The 15605-nt window shown below is 39.9% G+C and overlaps 1 protein-coding gene across 5 annotated transcripts in view; it reads left to right on the top strand.

Moving 5' to 3' along the window:
• Flt3 (fms related receptor tyrosine kinase 3) overlaps nt 1-15605 on the top strand; it is a 110366-nt gene that overhangs the window by 46281 nt on the left and 48480 nt on the right. For all 5 annotated transcript variants that reach the window (XM_004854805.4, XM_004854804.4, XM_087199384.1 and 2 more), the window contains 2 exons: nt 5965-6167; nt 10227-10342. In XM_004854805.4, the coding sequence (XP_004854862.1) occupies nt 5965-6167; nt 10227-10342 (319 nt within the window). The remainder of the gene's footprint in view (nt 1-5964; nt 6168-10226; nt 10343-15605) is intronic.

Below are 15605 nucleotides of genomic sequence, written 5' to 3'. Positions count from 1 at the left end.
AGAGCTTAGGCCAGGACATGTCTCTGTTCACACTGGAAGTCTAAGGTGGCAGTCTGCCCCGAGAACAGTGCTGGGAGTAGAGATCTGCTTGCGGAGATTCCCTTGCAGTGCCAACGTGAGCCTCCAGTGCTGTGTAACTCGGGCTGAACCCGGCCTCTGACTGCAGGAGCCTGTCTGTGTTTAGCAGCCCCAGCCTCTCAGCAGGACTCTCCCCAGTCGGCTCTCTAACTGTTGCCAGTATCCTGTGACTGTCTTTCCCTCATCCACTCTGTAAACTTGGTGGTGTGAAGCGGCCAAGGGACTGCTCTGGGACCCAGGTTCAAACACTCAGCCCTTCCCTGCAGTGGCGTCCTCACCCGCTCTTGCTTAGTGATTGTGGCTGCAGGCACTTGTACCAAGGTCACTCACCAAGTGTTGACTATGAAAGGCTGCTCTGGATGCAGTGTCCCATGTTTTCCTTGCTGGTTCCAACTGCCATGACTCTTTTGGGGTCCTGATGTACTTTTCCAGCTCTCCATAAGCAGAAACATTGTTAGTTTCGGTTTGCCTCCCAGCTGGTGGCTAGCCAGCCACAGGCACCAGTGCTGAGTGGTCTCTTCTCCGCAGTGAGATCTATTTCTTGTGTATCACTTAATCCTATTTTCTTCTCCTCTGTCAGTTCCCTCATGGCTACCGGGTAACCTCCACTCACTTTGGTTCCTCTCCACACTGTTGTTTTCCAGACTCTTGACACTGTCCTGGAGAAGCTGAGTTGCTGGTACTCACTGTGCCATTTTGGAACTCCTTTCTCTATTCCATTTTGACAACACCACTACCACCATATCCTGATTTAGTTTGTCCTTTTAATTTGTGAATCATCTATTGTCCTAAAAGTCAGAGCTGTATGAAAATATATACTTAGGGCTGGATATGGGCAGAGCTCAGTGATAGAGTACTTGGCCAAGCATGTTTGAGGCTCACTGCAAATATAGATAGAGATATAGATATATATTCAAAGAAATATTACTTCCTTTTCATTCCTCATACCAGTTTTCTATTCTCATCTCCTATAAATTATATAATGCCTTTCAATCTTTCAATATTATTCCTGTATTTTTATGTATAAATGAATGAATACATACATACATAGCCTCCTCTTTCTTTTTTGGTACTGGGGATCGAACTCAGTACCTTTCTCTTGCAAGCCAGGCATGGTGCCACTGAGCTAAATCCCCAGCCCCCGCCTTTCGTATATGGTGTAGGATTCTTGAAAGTAGAGACGTTTTGTACTTAGCTTTTTTCAGTTCATAGAGATTGTCCTCATCATTTTTTATAGTTCTATAGTATTCCATTGTGTGGATATACCATAACTTGTTCAACCACTCTCCTGTGTATGAGCATTTAGATTATTTCCAGTGTTTCACAATTATAAATAGTGCTATCACAAACTTGACTACATATTTCTAGAAGTTGGATTGCTGGCTCAAATGGTGAGTACATATATCATTTTATCAGGTATTGCCAAATTCTCCTTTAAATTCTTACAGCTATGTGAGAGTGCAACTGTTTCCGCACATCCTCACCATCAAAATGTGTTGCCATACGTTTATTTATTTTTAATTTTTTTTATTTTTTATTGATATATTAATTGGTACATTTTAGGTATACAATACATTTACATTTATCATTGGGTGCTTGTACCTGTACACGATGCATCTTGGTTCTTATTTTTTCCCCATTCCCTGTGCACCCTTCCCTATTTACATAGACCTTGTTTCCATTTTTTTTCTTTTCTCATAATTTTTCCTTTCCCTTCTTTCCTTTCCCCTTCCCCTCCTGCCACCCCTCCACCTTTGGACCTTTTCCTATTTCAAATTATCAGTTATTTGTTTTAATCATTTTCATCCTTATTTACACTTTCAGTTTCTCACACTAGAGATACTATTCTGTATTTACACATGTGTGTGCTATTTACTTCACTTAAGAGTATGGCCTCAATATGCATCCATTTAGCTATAAATGACTCTAGTTTCTCGTTCTTTATGGCTGAGTAGTACTCCATTTTATAAAAAACCACATCTTCTTTATCTAGTTTCCAGTTGATGGGCACTTGGGCTGTTTCCAAACCTTAGCTATTACAAACTGTGCTGCTATAAACATGGGTGCACATATATCACTGTGGTATGATTCTTTTAATTCTTTGGGGAAGATACCGAGTAGGGGAATAGCTGGGTCAAATGGGACCTCTAGCCCTAGTTCTTTGAGGTATCTTCATATGGATTTCCACAGTGGTTGCACCAGTCTGCACTCCCACCAACAATGGAGAAGGGTTTCTTTCTCTCCACACCCCCACCAGCATTTGTTATTGGTTGATTTCTTGATAGCAGCCATTCTTTCTGGGGTGAGGTGGAACCTCAGTGTTGTTTTCATCTGCATCTCTCGAATGACCAGTGATGTTGAGCATTTTTTCACATATTTATTTTCTGTTTTTACTTCTTTGTCTGAGAAATGTCTGTTTATTTTGGATGCCTATTTTTGAATTGGGTCTTTGAATTTGGGGGTTCTGATTTTTTTCAATTCTTTATATATTCTAGATAGTAGGCCTTTGTCTGAGGTACAGCTGCTAAAAATTTCTTCCCATAGTGTAGGTTGTCTCTTAGCTCTGCTGGTGGTTTCTCTTGCAGTGCAGAAGCTTTTTAATAAGATGAGATCCCAGTTGTTGATTCTTTGTGTTAGCTCTTGTGCTACTGAAGTTTTGTTCATAAAGTCTTTTCCTATGCCAATGTCATTGAGAGTTCTACCTAACTTATCTTCCAGCAAGTTTACTGTTTCTGTCTTGATATTTAGCTCTTTAATCCACTTCGATCTTAGTTTAGTGCATGGTGATAGGTATGGGTCTAGTTTTAATCTTTGGCAGGTTGAAATCCAGTTTTTCCAACACCGTTTATTGAACAGGCTATCTTTCCTCCAATGAGGGTGGTTGGCTCCTTTGTCAAAGATGAGGTGACTGAGTATGTCTGAAGTTGTTTCTGCATCTTCTAATCTATTCCACTGATCCTCAGGTCTGTTTCTTTACCAGTACCATGCTGTTTTTATCACAGTAGCTTTGTAGTATAGTTTCAAGTTGGGGATTGTGATACCCCCTGTCATGTCTCTGTTGCCCAGAATTGCTTTTGCTATTCTAGGTTTCTTCTGCTTCCAAATGAATTTTTGGATTGCTTTCTCTAGTTCTGTGAAGTATATTGTTGGAATTTCAATCGGCATTACATTAGATCTATATAGTAGTTTTGGAAGTATGTGTTGCCATACTTTTAAATATTTTGCTGGTCTGATAGATGACAAGTGATATCTCTATGTTTTAATTTGTGCTTCTCTCTTTTTAAGGAAGTTTGGACATTTTCCTCATATGTTTGAAAACTTTTTATATCTTTCTTTTTAAAAAAAGGTAGCTTATTGTGTTAATTACTTTTCTTGTTGCTCAGACAAAATACTTGACACTCAAAGTTAAGGGAAGAAAGGTTTATTTGGCTCATAGTTTGTAGAGGTTTCGGTCTATAGTTAGCTGGCTCCAATGCAGGGTGCCATGGCAAACAACCATCGCAGAGGAGAAAAAGTTCATGGTGGGTAGAAGGTAACAAAGGAAGCAAGGGGCATTAGCAACCTTTTTCTACCCCTTTTATACTTTATCTAGTAGTCTACCAGGATTAGGGTAGTGCCAAACCAATCAGTGGACTGATTTAGTAATCATACACCCTTAACCCCAGCATCACACACTCTACCTTCACCCACCTCTGAAAAAGCCCTCCCTATGACCACATGCAGCTTTGAGGGAACATATAGACACAAGCTGCAGCAGCCATTTTAATGTTTTTTAAAATATCTTAATAAATGTTTCTTTTATGGCTATATAGATACATTGAGCTGTTTGGTAGTATTCAGAAACATCACAGTAATGGTGGTTTTCCTGATTGGTTTATAGTCTTCAGTAATTATAAGGAATTACTTGTGGGAAACTTCTGTTAAACCAGTAAGATTCCATTTCTGCACCCATCATGTTCAGTATTGTTGGTTACCTGAGAATCTCCCTCCCCCCCACCCAAATTTTGCCTCATGATTCATAGGCCCTACTTGTTCGTGTTTACCTCACTGACAGTGCCTCTGATAATAACATGCAAAGTTATACAGTGGGGATGAGGGATTCTTTTTCAAACCAGGAGTTGGCAGGCAAAAGGGAGTACTCAGTTTAGAACATGTCCCTGAGTCTTCTTGAAATATAAGGCCACCTACCTGGTGAATCTTTCATATTAGGTGGTTTTCTTGTAATTTCATCTCCAACAAAGTACATTAGTTACCATCTTCTTCGATGCCTTCTTTTTTCTCCTTCCTTTTTGAATAACTTTTAATACGTCTGCTTCTCCATGGGTATGAACTCTGTCCCATAGCTTCCATTTTATCACCTTCCCATTTTATCATCTTTGTTAAAAAAATAACTTTATTATCAAACACACACATGTATAAAAAAATCTAAACCAGTCAGAGAACAACAATGCAAGGGGGAAAAAAACTACAATAATATTCAAATACAGTAGAATGCAACCAAAACAAAACTGAAAAGCACTTAAACATTTTTCCATATAACTTAAAAAAGCATCTCAAGCAACAACAAGACACCAGAGGATGTGATTTGTTTCAGAAAGGTCCGCAAAACCAACATTGAACAAATACTGGTCTGGAAAAAATCTCCAGTTAGTTAGCAGACTCTACATAAGCCAAACTTCTCCCTAATTTAAATTTTGATACAGTCATATGACACGCAATGGAAACACAATATGAGAAATATGTTATTAGGCATCATCATCCTTTTTTTTTTCATTTTTGTTTAATCATACTGGAAAGTACTTTCTCTCGGCATGGTCTTTCTCTGTGCAGCAGATAGATACTGCTCCTGTCTTTTCATTGTTCTTATGTTGATGTATCTCTTTTTATGAATCTTTATTTATTTGTTTTTTGGAGCTGCAGCTAGAAACCAAGACCTTTTGAAAACTCAGCACACACTACAACTGAGCTACCCTAGCCCTGATTGTTTTTTATTGGTATTTTCTCAGCATGACACTATTTATAATAGAGCTTTGCTTTCAGGCCAATATTTTCTTTTGCCTTCTTTAGACATTTATGAGCCCCTCAATTTTTCTTGTTTTCTTTTTCTCATGATCTAAATAATATCTAGTATGACTGGTGTTTACAGTGCAATTCAATATACTCATTTGAGACATGGTGACAGCCACAGAGCCACCACATGCAGCCTCCAGGGTTGGATGAAGCTCTCAACTTTAGGGTTTCAGAGACCCACAAGCTGATCCACACAGTCTGAAATGGGAAAAGGTCACTCTATACAACTTTGGTTTGTGTGTTTTTTGGTCTTGTGTCCTTCAGTTTTTCCAAAGTTCTTCATCTATTAACAGTATTAGCCCTTTATTTGCTAATCACATTGTGAATATTTTCTTCTAGTATGTCAGTTCCTTTTTACTTTCTCTTGTGGCTATCTGGTAAGCTCCAGCCCAACTTCTGGACTTGAATGAAGCATCCCTGACATCAGCCTGGAGGTCTCTTCTCTCCTCTGAAGTTCCAGAGTACTTAAAATTTACCTCTTAAAGTATCATCGTGTTTTAGTTATTTCTTGGTATTAGATTCAAAATTCTTTAAGGACAAGATCAGTGCTTTGTTGTTGTTGGTACTGGGGATCGAACTCAGGACCTTGCACTTGCGAGGCAGGCACAGTGCCACTGAGCTAAATCCCTGGCCCCTATTTGTCTTTTCTTTAAAGAATTATAAGCAACAGGATTTTTAGTTGATAGCATGCCCTCTGTGGGTTTCAGCATACCTGGGTAATATGTGCTAAATGTTAACATGCATGTATTTGGTACAGAAGAGGATGTATTAAACCTACAGTTGTTGTGAATTCACATTGTTCTATCTATAATGTAGGTTCCAGAATCCCCAGAAGACCTTGGGTGTACGCTGAGACCTGAGAGGGCAGGAGCAGTGTATGAAGCTGCCACTGTGGAAGTGGACATGTCTGCATCCATCACACTGCAAGTGCTGGTCACCAACCCAGGAAACATTTCCTGTCTTTGGGTCTTTAAACACAGCTCTCTGGATTGCCAGCCACACTTTGATTTACTAAACAGGTAAGAGAGGCAGGGTGCTCGGCCTCATGAGTTTTTAGAGCAATACTTTCATGCATAAAATACGATTCATTTGGAATGCCTCTTCAAGTTTCTGTCCATATCTATTGTAACTCTTATCTCCAATGAAATGTTGAATTAAATATAGAGTTAAGACATAAACACAGGACATTAGATATCTACAAAATCCCACAGAATGTATAATGCAAAAAGTGAACCTTAATGTATACTATGAACTTTAGTTAATGATCACATACCAATATTGGTTCATCTAGTGTGACTAATACACCACACCAGTGCAAGATACTAACAATACAGGAAACTACATGAGACCGGAAGAGCATATACATAGGATATTCCTGTACTTTCTGTTCAGTTTTTCTATAAATCTGAAACTACTCTTTAGAGCAGTAAAAGTTTTTACTTTTAAGTAAAATCTATTAAAAAGGTTTATATATAAATTATATATGCCATATATATATTTATATATATATAGAGAGAGAGAGAGAGACAGAGGCAGAGCTAGAATAAGAGCAGTGTTGAGTGCCTGCAAAATGTAAAACAGATAATGAAAAGGATGCTTGGGATTTTTAAAAAATGTCTTATTTTAGGGCAGGGATTTAGCTCAGTGGTTCTGCCGCCTGCCTCGCAAGCGCAAGGACCCGAGTTCAATCCCCGGTACGCAAAAAAAAAGTCTTATTTTTAAATTGGCTATTGTGCTAAATACAAAAAGAAAGTTTCCATTTCATTCTAGTTAAAGTAGCAAGAAACTTCTGTCTGAGAAATGCTTGGGGAGAGAACATTTGGTTTTATCTATCTTGTTCCATGCTATAATAAGAATTGCAATGTTGTATGACAGCCATACAGCATGGGCTATCTGATCTGTCTTAAGGAACATTGGTCTCATTATTAAAAAAAAAAAAGATCTTAGCCACAATTTGTGGCCAATGACCAAAGTTCTGTGTTAACTCTATGTTGATCACTGTCTTCCTCTTGTAGATGCTACCTAGGACAAGGGGCACAGGCCATTTAAATGTCTGCTTAATGATTCTAAGGCTGGTTTTCTTTTTAATTTGGGGGGATGTTCTGGTACCCCACAGCTGTAGAGAAAGCATTGCCTTTCTAGGAATAATGCAGTAAATGGTATCCAAATGGCCTGAAAAGGATATCATGCCCCTTGACAAAAACACTGGAGAACATCACTATGACTAACTTGTGCCAGCTTTACATTTGTATTTGTTCTTTAAGGTCAAACAAACTCTTGTGCAATTTTCAGGACAGTGAGTATAATTCTGAAGTTTAGGTCTAAACCTTGGAACACATTCAATTTCCTTTCCTCTTTTGAGTCTACTACCCACTTCTGGTTTTTGGTTACTTTTATCTTGAGGTTAAACCAAAATACTCTTCTATTAAGAATTTTGGCCCTGGGCCTGGGGGTATAGCTCAGTGATGGAGCATTTTACTTAGCATGCATGGGGCTGTGGATTCTATCCCCAGCACTGGAAGAAAGAAAGAAGACAAGAAAGAAGAAAAAAAGAAGAAAGAAATAAAAGACAAAAAATGAAAGAAATAATTTTTTTACTTAAAGAAATTTCCTGATAATCTTTTTAAAATTTTATGCCACCACATTGAGGCCAAAAGAACAAAGTAGCAAAAATAGAGTTCTTTTCACTTCATGGAGGTTGCCTTCATTGCTCTAAGACCGACAACTCAGTTTGTTAGTGAAAGTTGTAGCTGTCCTATGGGCTAGTTAGCTTAATAGCAAACAATTTTTGGTGATTTTTTTTAACAGTAGAGAATTATAGATGTTTATATCTGGACTCTGGTTCATAGGCAGAAAGATCAAACACCTAAGTTTTTAGGAGTTCAAAATGGGGGTTGGGGGTATAGCTCAGTGATGGAGCCCTTGGCTAACACTGGGAAGCCCTGGAACTCTCCTCAGCGCTAAAGAAAAAACAAAGCACATCATTAAAATCCATCTGCATAAGTAAATCAAACATATGTCCTACTAATTCACAGTCCATGTGAACAAAAGCATAGGGTTCTTGAACCATGCTGCCTAGGCCCCTAAGACAGAGCTTCTTAATTATAGTATGCATTCAGATTGCCTGGGGATCTTGTAGAAATGTAGTTTCTGATGGAATAGGTCAAACTAGGTCCTAAGATTCTGCATCTTTGTCAACCCCTAGCTGATGCTAACACTGTTAGAGAAAGACTACATTTTGAGTAATATGAGCTTAAAAGTCAAGAACTTGACTGTGGGGCTTTTCCCCACTGCAGGGCTGTGGGTAAAGAGAAACCCTGCTCCACTGCTGGTGGGAGTGCAGACTGGTGCAACCACTGTGGAAATCAGTATGGAGATACCTCAAAGAACTAGGACTGGAAGTCCCATTAGACCCAGCTATTCCCCTGCTGGGTATCTTCCCCAAACAATTAAAAGAATCATACCACAGGGATATATGTGCACCCATGTTCATAGCAGCACAGTTTGTAATAGCTAAAATTTGGAAACAGCCCAAATGCCCATCAACTGGAGACTGGATAAAGAAAATGTGGGGTTTTTTTTATAAAATGGAGTACTACTCAGCCATTAAAAATGAGACATTAGAGACATTTATAGCTAAATGGATGCACATTGAGGTGATACTCTTAAGTGAAATAAATAGGACACACATGTGTAAATACCGAATAGTTTCTGTAATGTGAGAAACTGAAAGTGTAAATAAGGACTAAAAGGTATAATAGATAATGTGAAATGGGAAGAAAAGGGGCAAAGGTGAAGGAGAAGTGGGAGGGGTAGGGCAAAGGAAAGAAGGGACTGGAATTAATATGAGAAAATGAAAAAAAAGAAACAAAGTCTTTGTAAAGAGGGAGGAATGGAGGGGTTGAAGGGAGGGCAGGGGAAGGGGGAAAAAATAAGAACCAAGAGAGATTATGTAAAGGTGCAAATCTACCGTGATGAATGTCATTATATTGTACACCTAAAATGTACCAATAAAAGGATATACAAAAAAAAAAGAACTGTAAATTTAAATCTCACATCACTCAAACTGCTGGAGACCACTTTATGCCTTAAGAACAGTGGGCATCACCAAATCCACATCACAATTATCTCTTTGAAGAGAATGGCCCTAGCCAAATTCATAATCAATTATTTGAAAAGTTAAGTATATGAAAACTAAGACATCCTTCTCTTTATATTTATGTGGTATGTCAGTGTTATGATTACTTCACAAGAAAATACCTTGTGTCAGATTGGCTTGAATTCTTTCATTTAGAGAGAGGGGTCAATTCCAGAAGGAAGAACATTTTTTATCTCAGTGTACCTTGCTTGTACAATCATTTGACTCTGCAATTGGGGAAATGAAACCACTGGCCAGGTGACAGGGCTAGTGTGATCATGGGGAGGTGCTTTGTCATTGATGGGAATCCCAGGCCAGTGTGGATGTGCATGCGCCACCATGGCTGTAGAATTGGGGATGGCAGACGTCCTTCTGAAGGGCTTGGGGAACATGAGCTGATGGTGGAATGGAGCTCATTCACTTTCTAGGATGGGACTCCTTAAAAGTCAAGGTCAAGGGCTGGGGAAGTAGCTCAGTAGCACTCCACCTGCCTGGCAAGCACAGGGACCTGTGTTCCATCCCCAGTACCAAAAAGAAAAAAAAGTCAAGGTCAAAGCCGGGCATGGGGGTTGTGTGGCCCTCTCTCTGGGAGTCCAAGGCAGGAGGATCAAAAGTTCGAGCCTAGCCTGGGCAACTTCGTGAGACTTTGCTTCAAAATAATAGAAAAATTATTTTAAAAATTAAAGGGACTGGGGAGGTAACTCAGTACAAAGGTCCTGGATTCAATTTCCAGTACTGCCAAAAAAATAAAGAAAGTCAAAGTCAAACTAACAATGCTCATGCTGTATTGGGTCCACAACAGAAGCTGTATTCTTGACGGAGCTGTCTGTGTGTCACAGTCATCGGGAACCACCAGCCCACCTTCTGACTCAGCATGAAATTTTATGTTTTTAGTTTCATACATATTTCACAGTAATCAGTTCTCTTTCTTGTTTTACAGAGGAGTTGTTTCCATGGTCATTTTGAAAATGACAGAGACCCAAGCTGGAGAATACCTGCTTTTTATCCAAAGTGAAGTTACCAATTACACAATATTGTTTACAGTGAGTATAAGAAGTAAGTCCAGCTTGCTACTAGATATTCCCACTATTCTAAAGATTGGGTTTTTAAAACATTAATTTTATTGGTACATTTTAGGTATACAATGTAATGACATTCATCATTAGAAATTTGCACCTTTACATAGTCTCTCTTGGTTCTTATTTTTTTCCCATTCCCCTGTCCTCCCTTCAACCCCTCCATCTCTCCCTATTTACAAAGACTTTGTTTCCTTTTTTTCATATTAATTCCATTCCCTTCTTTCCTTTCCCCTACCCCTCCCACTTCTCCTTCCCCTTTGCCCCTTTTCTTCCTATTTCACATTATCTATTATACCTTTTAGTCCTTATTTACACTTTCAGTTTCTCACACTAGAGAAACTATTCAATATTTACACATGTGTGTCCTATTTATTTCACTTAAGAGTATCACCTCAATGTGCATCCATTTAGCTATAAATGTCTCTAATTTCTCATTTTTTATGGCTGAGTAGTACAAGATTTTATTTATAAACACACACACACACACAAACACACAAACACACACATTTTCTTTATCCAGTCTCCAGTTGATGGGCAATTGGGCTGTTTCCAACTTTTAGCTGTTACAAATTGTACTGCTAGGGCCAGGAATTTAGCTCAGTGGTTTCACCGCCTGCTGCGCAAGTGCAAGGACCTGAGTTCGATCCCTGGTACCAAAAACAAAAAAACAAAATGAATTGCGCTGCTATGAACACGGGTGCACATGTATCACTGTGGTATGATTCTTTTAATTCTTTGGGGAAGATACCCAGCAGGGGAATAGCTGGGTCAAATGGGACTTCCAGTCCTAGTTTTTTGAGGTATCTCCATACTGATTTCCACAGTGGTTGCACCAGTCTACACTCCCACCAGCAATGGAGCAGGGTTCCTCTTTCCCCACAGCCTCGCCAGCATTTGTTATTGGTTGATTTCATGATAGCAGCCATTCTTTCCAGGGTGAGGTGGAATCTTAGCATTGTTTTCATTTGCATCTCTTGAGTGACCAGTGATGTTGAACATTTTTTCATATGTTTATTTGGCATTTCTACTTATTTGTCTGGGAAATGTCTGTTCATTTTAGATGCCCATTTTTGGATTGAGTCTTTAAATTTGGGAGGTCTGATTTTTTTAAGTTCTTTATATATTCTAGATAGTAGACCTTTGTCTGAGGAAGAGCAGGTGAAGATTTTTTCCCACATTGTGGGTTGTCTCTTCACACTGCTGGTGGTTTCTCTTGCTGTGCAGAAGCCTTTTAATAAGAAGAGATCCCACTTGTTGATTGTTTGTGCTAGTTCACTGAGGCAATTGAGGTTTTGTTCATAAAATCTTTTCATATAGGGGATAACCTCTCTTCCTTTGCACTTACTTAAACATGTTTTATGAGCAAGTATGTGGTCTGTTTTGGAGAATGACATGTGTGTAGCTTAAAAGAATGTGTATTCTGATTTTGTGGGGTGGAACACTCTGTAAACATCTGTTAAGTTCATTTGTTGAAGAGTTTGATTGAGTTCTAGTATTTTGTTGTTTTTTTTTTTCGTCTAGTTGATCTATCTATTTGTGACAGTGGGGTATTAAGGTCCCCCACTACTATTGTATTAGTGCGTATATGATTTTTCATGTCCATTACTATTTGTTTTATATAGTTGGGTGCACTAGTGTTTGGTGCATAGATATTTATGATTGTCATCTCTTCCTCTTGGATTCTTCCCTTTACAAGGATGTAGTGTCCTTCTTTGTCTCTCTTAATCAGTGTTGGTTTGAAATCCACTTGATCTCCAAAGAGAATAGCTACTCCTGCTTTTTTTCAGGTTCCTGTGGCATGGAGTATTGTTTTCCACCCTTTAACTTTCAGTCTGTGAGTTTCTTTTTGAATTAAGTGTGTTTCCTGTATGCAGCATATTGTTGGATCTTGCTTCTTGACCCGTTCTGTCAGTCTGTTTCTTTTGATTGGTGAATTGAGACCATTAACATTAATGGTTGTAACTGATACCTATTGACTTATCATTGTCATGACTTTTTCTTTTTGTTGGAGTCTCCCCCTTTGCATTTAATTTCTTGTTGTGCCCAACAGATTCATTCTGCTGGGCTTCCTGGGGTTGGATCCTTGTTGTCTTTTCCTAGTATATTGTCTAAAATTTTTTGGAGTACTGGTTTGGTGTCCATGAAGTTCCTAAGGTGCTCTTTGTCATGAAAGTATCTTATTTCTCCATCCATTTTGAAAGAGAGTTTTGCAGGGTACATCAATCTGGGTTGGAGGCTGTCTTCCTTTAGGGCTTGTAATACATCACTGTAAGCTCTTCTTGCCTTGAGGGTTTGTGTTGAGAAGTCTGCTGTGATTCTGATGGGCTTTCCTTTGTATGTGATTTGTTTCTTTTCTCTAACTGCTTGTAGAATTTTGTTCTTCTGTTGAGTTTCTGGAATGTTAACAATTATATACCTATGTGTAGATTTTTTTTTTTGATCAAGGCTATTTGGAGTCCTATATGCCTCACTTATCAGTAGGTCATGTTCTTTTCCCCTGCTTGGAAAGTTTTCTGCCATTATTTCTGTGAACAGTTTTTTCATGTCATCTGCACTCTGTCCTGTTTCTTCATTGACTCCAATCAGCCTTATGTTATTCTTCTTTGCATCTTCTAGCAGCTGCTGGATTGATTTCTTGTGGTCCCTTACTATTTTAAAGAAATTTTTCTTTTCTTGGTCACTAATTGCAATCTCATCTTCTATGTCTGAAATTGTGTCCTCACATTGGCTCATTCTGCTGTGTAAACTTTCAGTGGAGTTTTTAATGTCCTGGAAATCTGTTTGCATCTGTTTTATGGATTTCATTTGTTTCCTGTGTTGGGATTCCATCGTGTTCCTCAGCTCCTCTATTTTTTTAATCTGTGTCTGCCTAGATTTATTAATTATGTCTTGCACCATGGGCACAATCTCTGCTGTTATCTGAGAAATTATTTCTGATTTCATTTTTTACAGATCCTCTTTTTTGCCTGTTCAGGGAGTCTAGGTGGTTGAGTATAAGATTGTTCTATCTTGCTTCCCTTTGAGTTTGCCTCGGGTGATCTTGAAGTCTGATTTTGAGACTTGTTTACGTGTCTTCTCATTTCAACAGATGCAACCTGCTATGCCTTTGTTGAGGCAACTTTTTGCTCACCCAGTGTCTTCAATTCTCAGCAAGCCACCGAGCACCCTTTTCTCTGCTGCTCACCAGTACACTAATTCCTGGGTTCAGAAAGGTGGCCTTCTGAATCCCTGAGCTGACCTGTTGTCAGGGTGGGCTTCTGGCTGGGGCCTGTGCACACTTGGGATGGTATCTAGGTGTGCCTCTGGCTAGGGCCTCTATGTACCTGTTGTCTGGGTGGGCTTTTGGCTACAGGCTGTGCACCCCAGTTCCTGTTGTGTGAGCAAGCTTCTGACTAGGGTCTTGAGCACTTATCGATGGTATGGTGTGCCTCTGGCTATTGCTTGTGCACCTGTGCAGCTCTTTTCTAGCAGGCCCTTGGCTTGGGCTGGTGTGCCCAAGCCTCTGGGGTCAGGGTGGAGCCCTGGCTGAGATCTGCTTGCAGCCGTGCCGCTCTGTTCCATACCATTTTTCCCCCAACTAAGGTGGTCTGGTGTGCCTTTATTGCAGAGATTTTCTTCCCTTTTCCAATGGGCTTCAGTCTTCATCAAGGAGCCTCAGAGAGGCCCTCTTTCTGTTGTTCACTTCTGCTCTATCTTCTGGAGCTCAGAACAATGTCCTTTATGACCCCTGCAACTCTGTGGTGTGGATCCAGGTAATGGCTTGGCACAGCTGTGATGGTGGTGGGGTATTTCCTGCTGGCACCCTGGAAGCTCACCTCCTCGGTGCTTGGGGGTGGTTGTACAGTGGCTTGAGAGTCTCACCTCCTCAGCACTGGTAGTGGGGGGGCTCTAAAGAATGGGTTTTGAACACATTCCATTTTGATCCAGGGCTCTAGACACGGCCTTCAGACTTCTCTCAGTTTGTAGCTGATTTGATTGAATTCAGGTCAGCTATCTACATGACCTGTTGAGTACTGAGAATCTTTGACATGTTCCTGTGAACCCTCAGCATGTGAATGTTCCTTAAAAATCTAAAACATACTCTATTCAGGGGCTCCAGTTTTTCAATAACAGATGAGTGACAGAGAAAATTTAAGAAATATTTTTATTTTGGTATCAGAAGTTCTGGGTTCTGGTTGTAGTACTACTACCTTTTGGGTAGTCACTAAGTCTCTCTGAGCCTCAATTTCCTTATCTGTAAAAGGAGGATAAAAACACAATTTCATGGGATTTAAGGTCTCAGCATGATCCAGGACTTCCTGATGTGATGAAAATGTTCCTTGTCTGCTTTATCCATAGTCCCTGGCTGCTTGAACACTTGAAATGTGGCTAGTGTAACTAAGAAACCAAAGTTTTAATTTTATTTATTTTTCATTAATATCTGTATTTAAATAGTCACATGTAGCTAATTGCACCTATATATTGGGAAGTGCAGGTAGGTGTATGGAAATGCCATGGTAAGGAACAAGACAAACCCTTTTTTAAAGTTTTTTAAAAAAAATTTTTTTTTTTTTGCACTGCTGGGAATTGAACCCAGGGCCTTATGCATGTTAGATGCAGCTCTACTCTGGCTGAGCTACGCTTCCATCCCAAACATTCTTTTTTTTTTTCTTTTTTTTTGGTACCGGGGATTGAACTCGGTTGTGCAGCAGGTGGCGAAACCACTGAGCTAAATCCCTGGCCCTTAAAATGTATTTTATTAGTACACGTTTTCAGTACCTAATGATTGCATTCATCCTTACAAGAAGCACCTGTGCAGCCAGCAGAGTCAGCACTCCATGTGCTTTCTAACTTCTCCCTTCATCCCCACCGAGTACAGGCTCGGGCTGTGTACACTGCATTTACTGCTGCATCTCCCCTGACTGGAAAGGTGGCTGTGTTACATAGGCTCCTGTGTCTGTGGAGGCGGGCAGTGCTCTGCACACTATGGGTTCACACCACTTTAGATGAGCTTCCCTGACCACCATCAGAACAGTTCCCTGGGCTCTGTGGCACAGAGGTAGGGGTGGCACCTTTGTGTGCAGCCTGAGGGACCCTGGGTCAGGAAGACCACAGCTACTTTTTGCGAATGGTGTTCTGCGTGAATCATCCCAGATGCTCACAATGATCCTGTCTCCTCAGAGATGTGAAAATAGAGAACTGAGATGTGAGATGATGGACAGCTAGGGGCTACACTTTCTGTACTTCACTGGCCTAGGCCT

The sequence above is a fragment of the Heterocephalus glaber genome, unplaced genomic scaffold (assembly GCF_053883595.1).
Source record: "Heterocephalus glaber isolate CG9 unplaced genomic scaffold, H.glaber_assembly_v1.0 deba00001719, whole genome shotgun sequence".
NCBI lineage: Eukaryota > Metazoa > Chordata > Mammalia > Rodentia > Bathyergidae > Heterocephalus > Heterocephalus glaber.
Note: the sequence above shows the minus strand (reverse complement) of the source record. Positions and strands in the feature narration are given on the sequence as shown.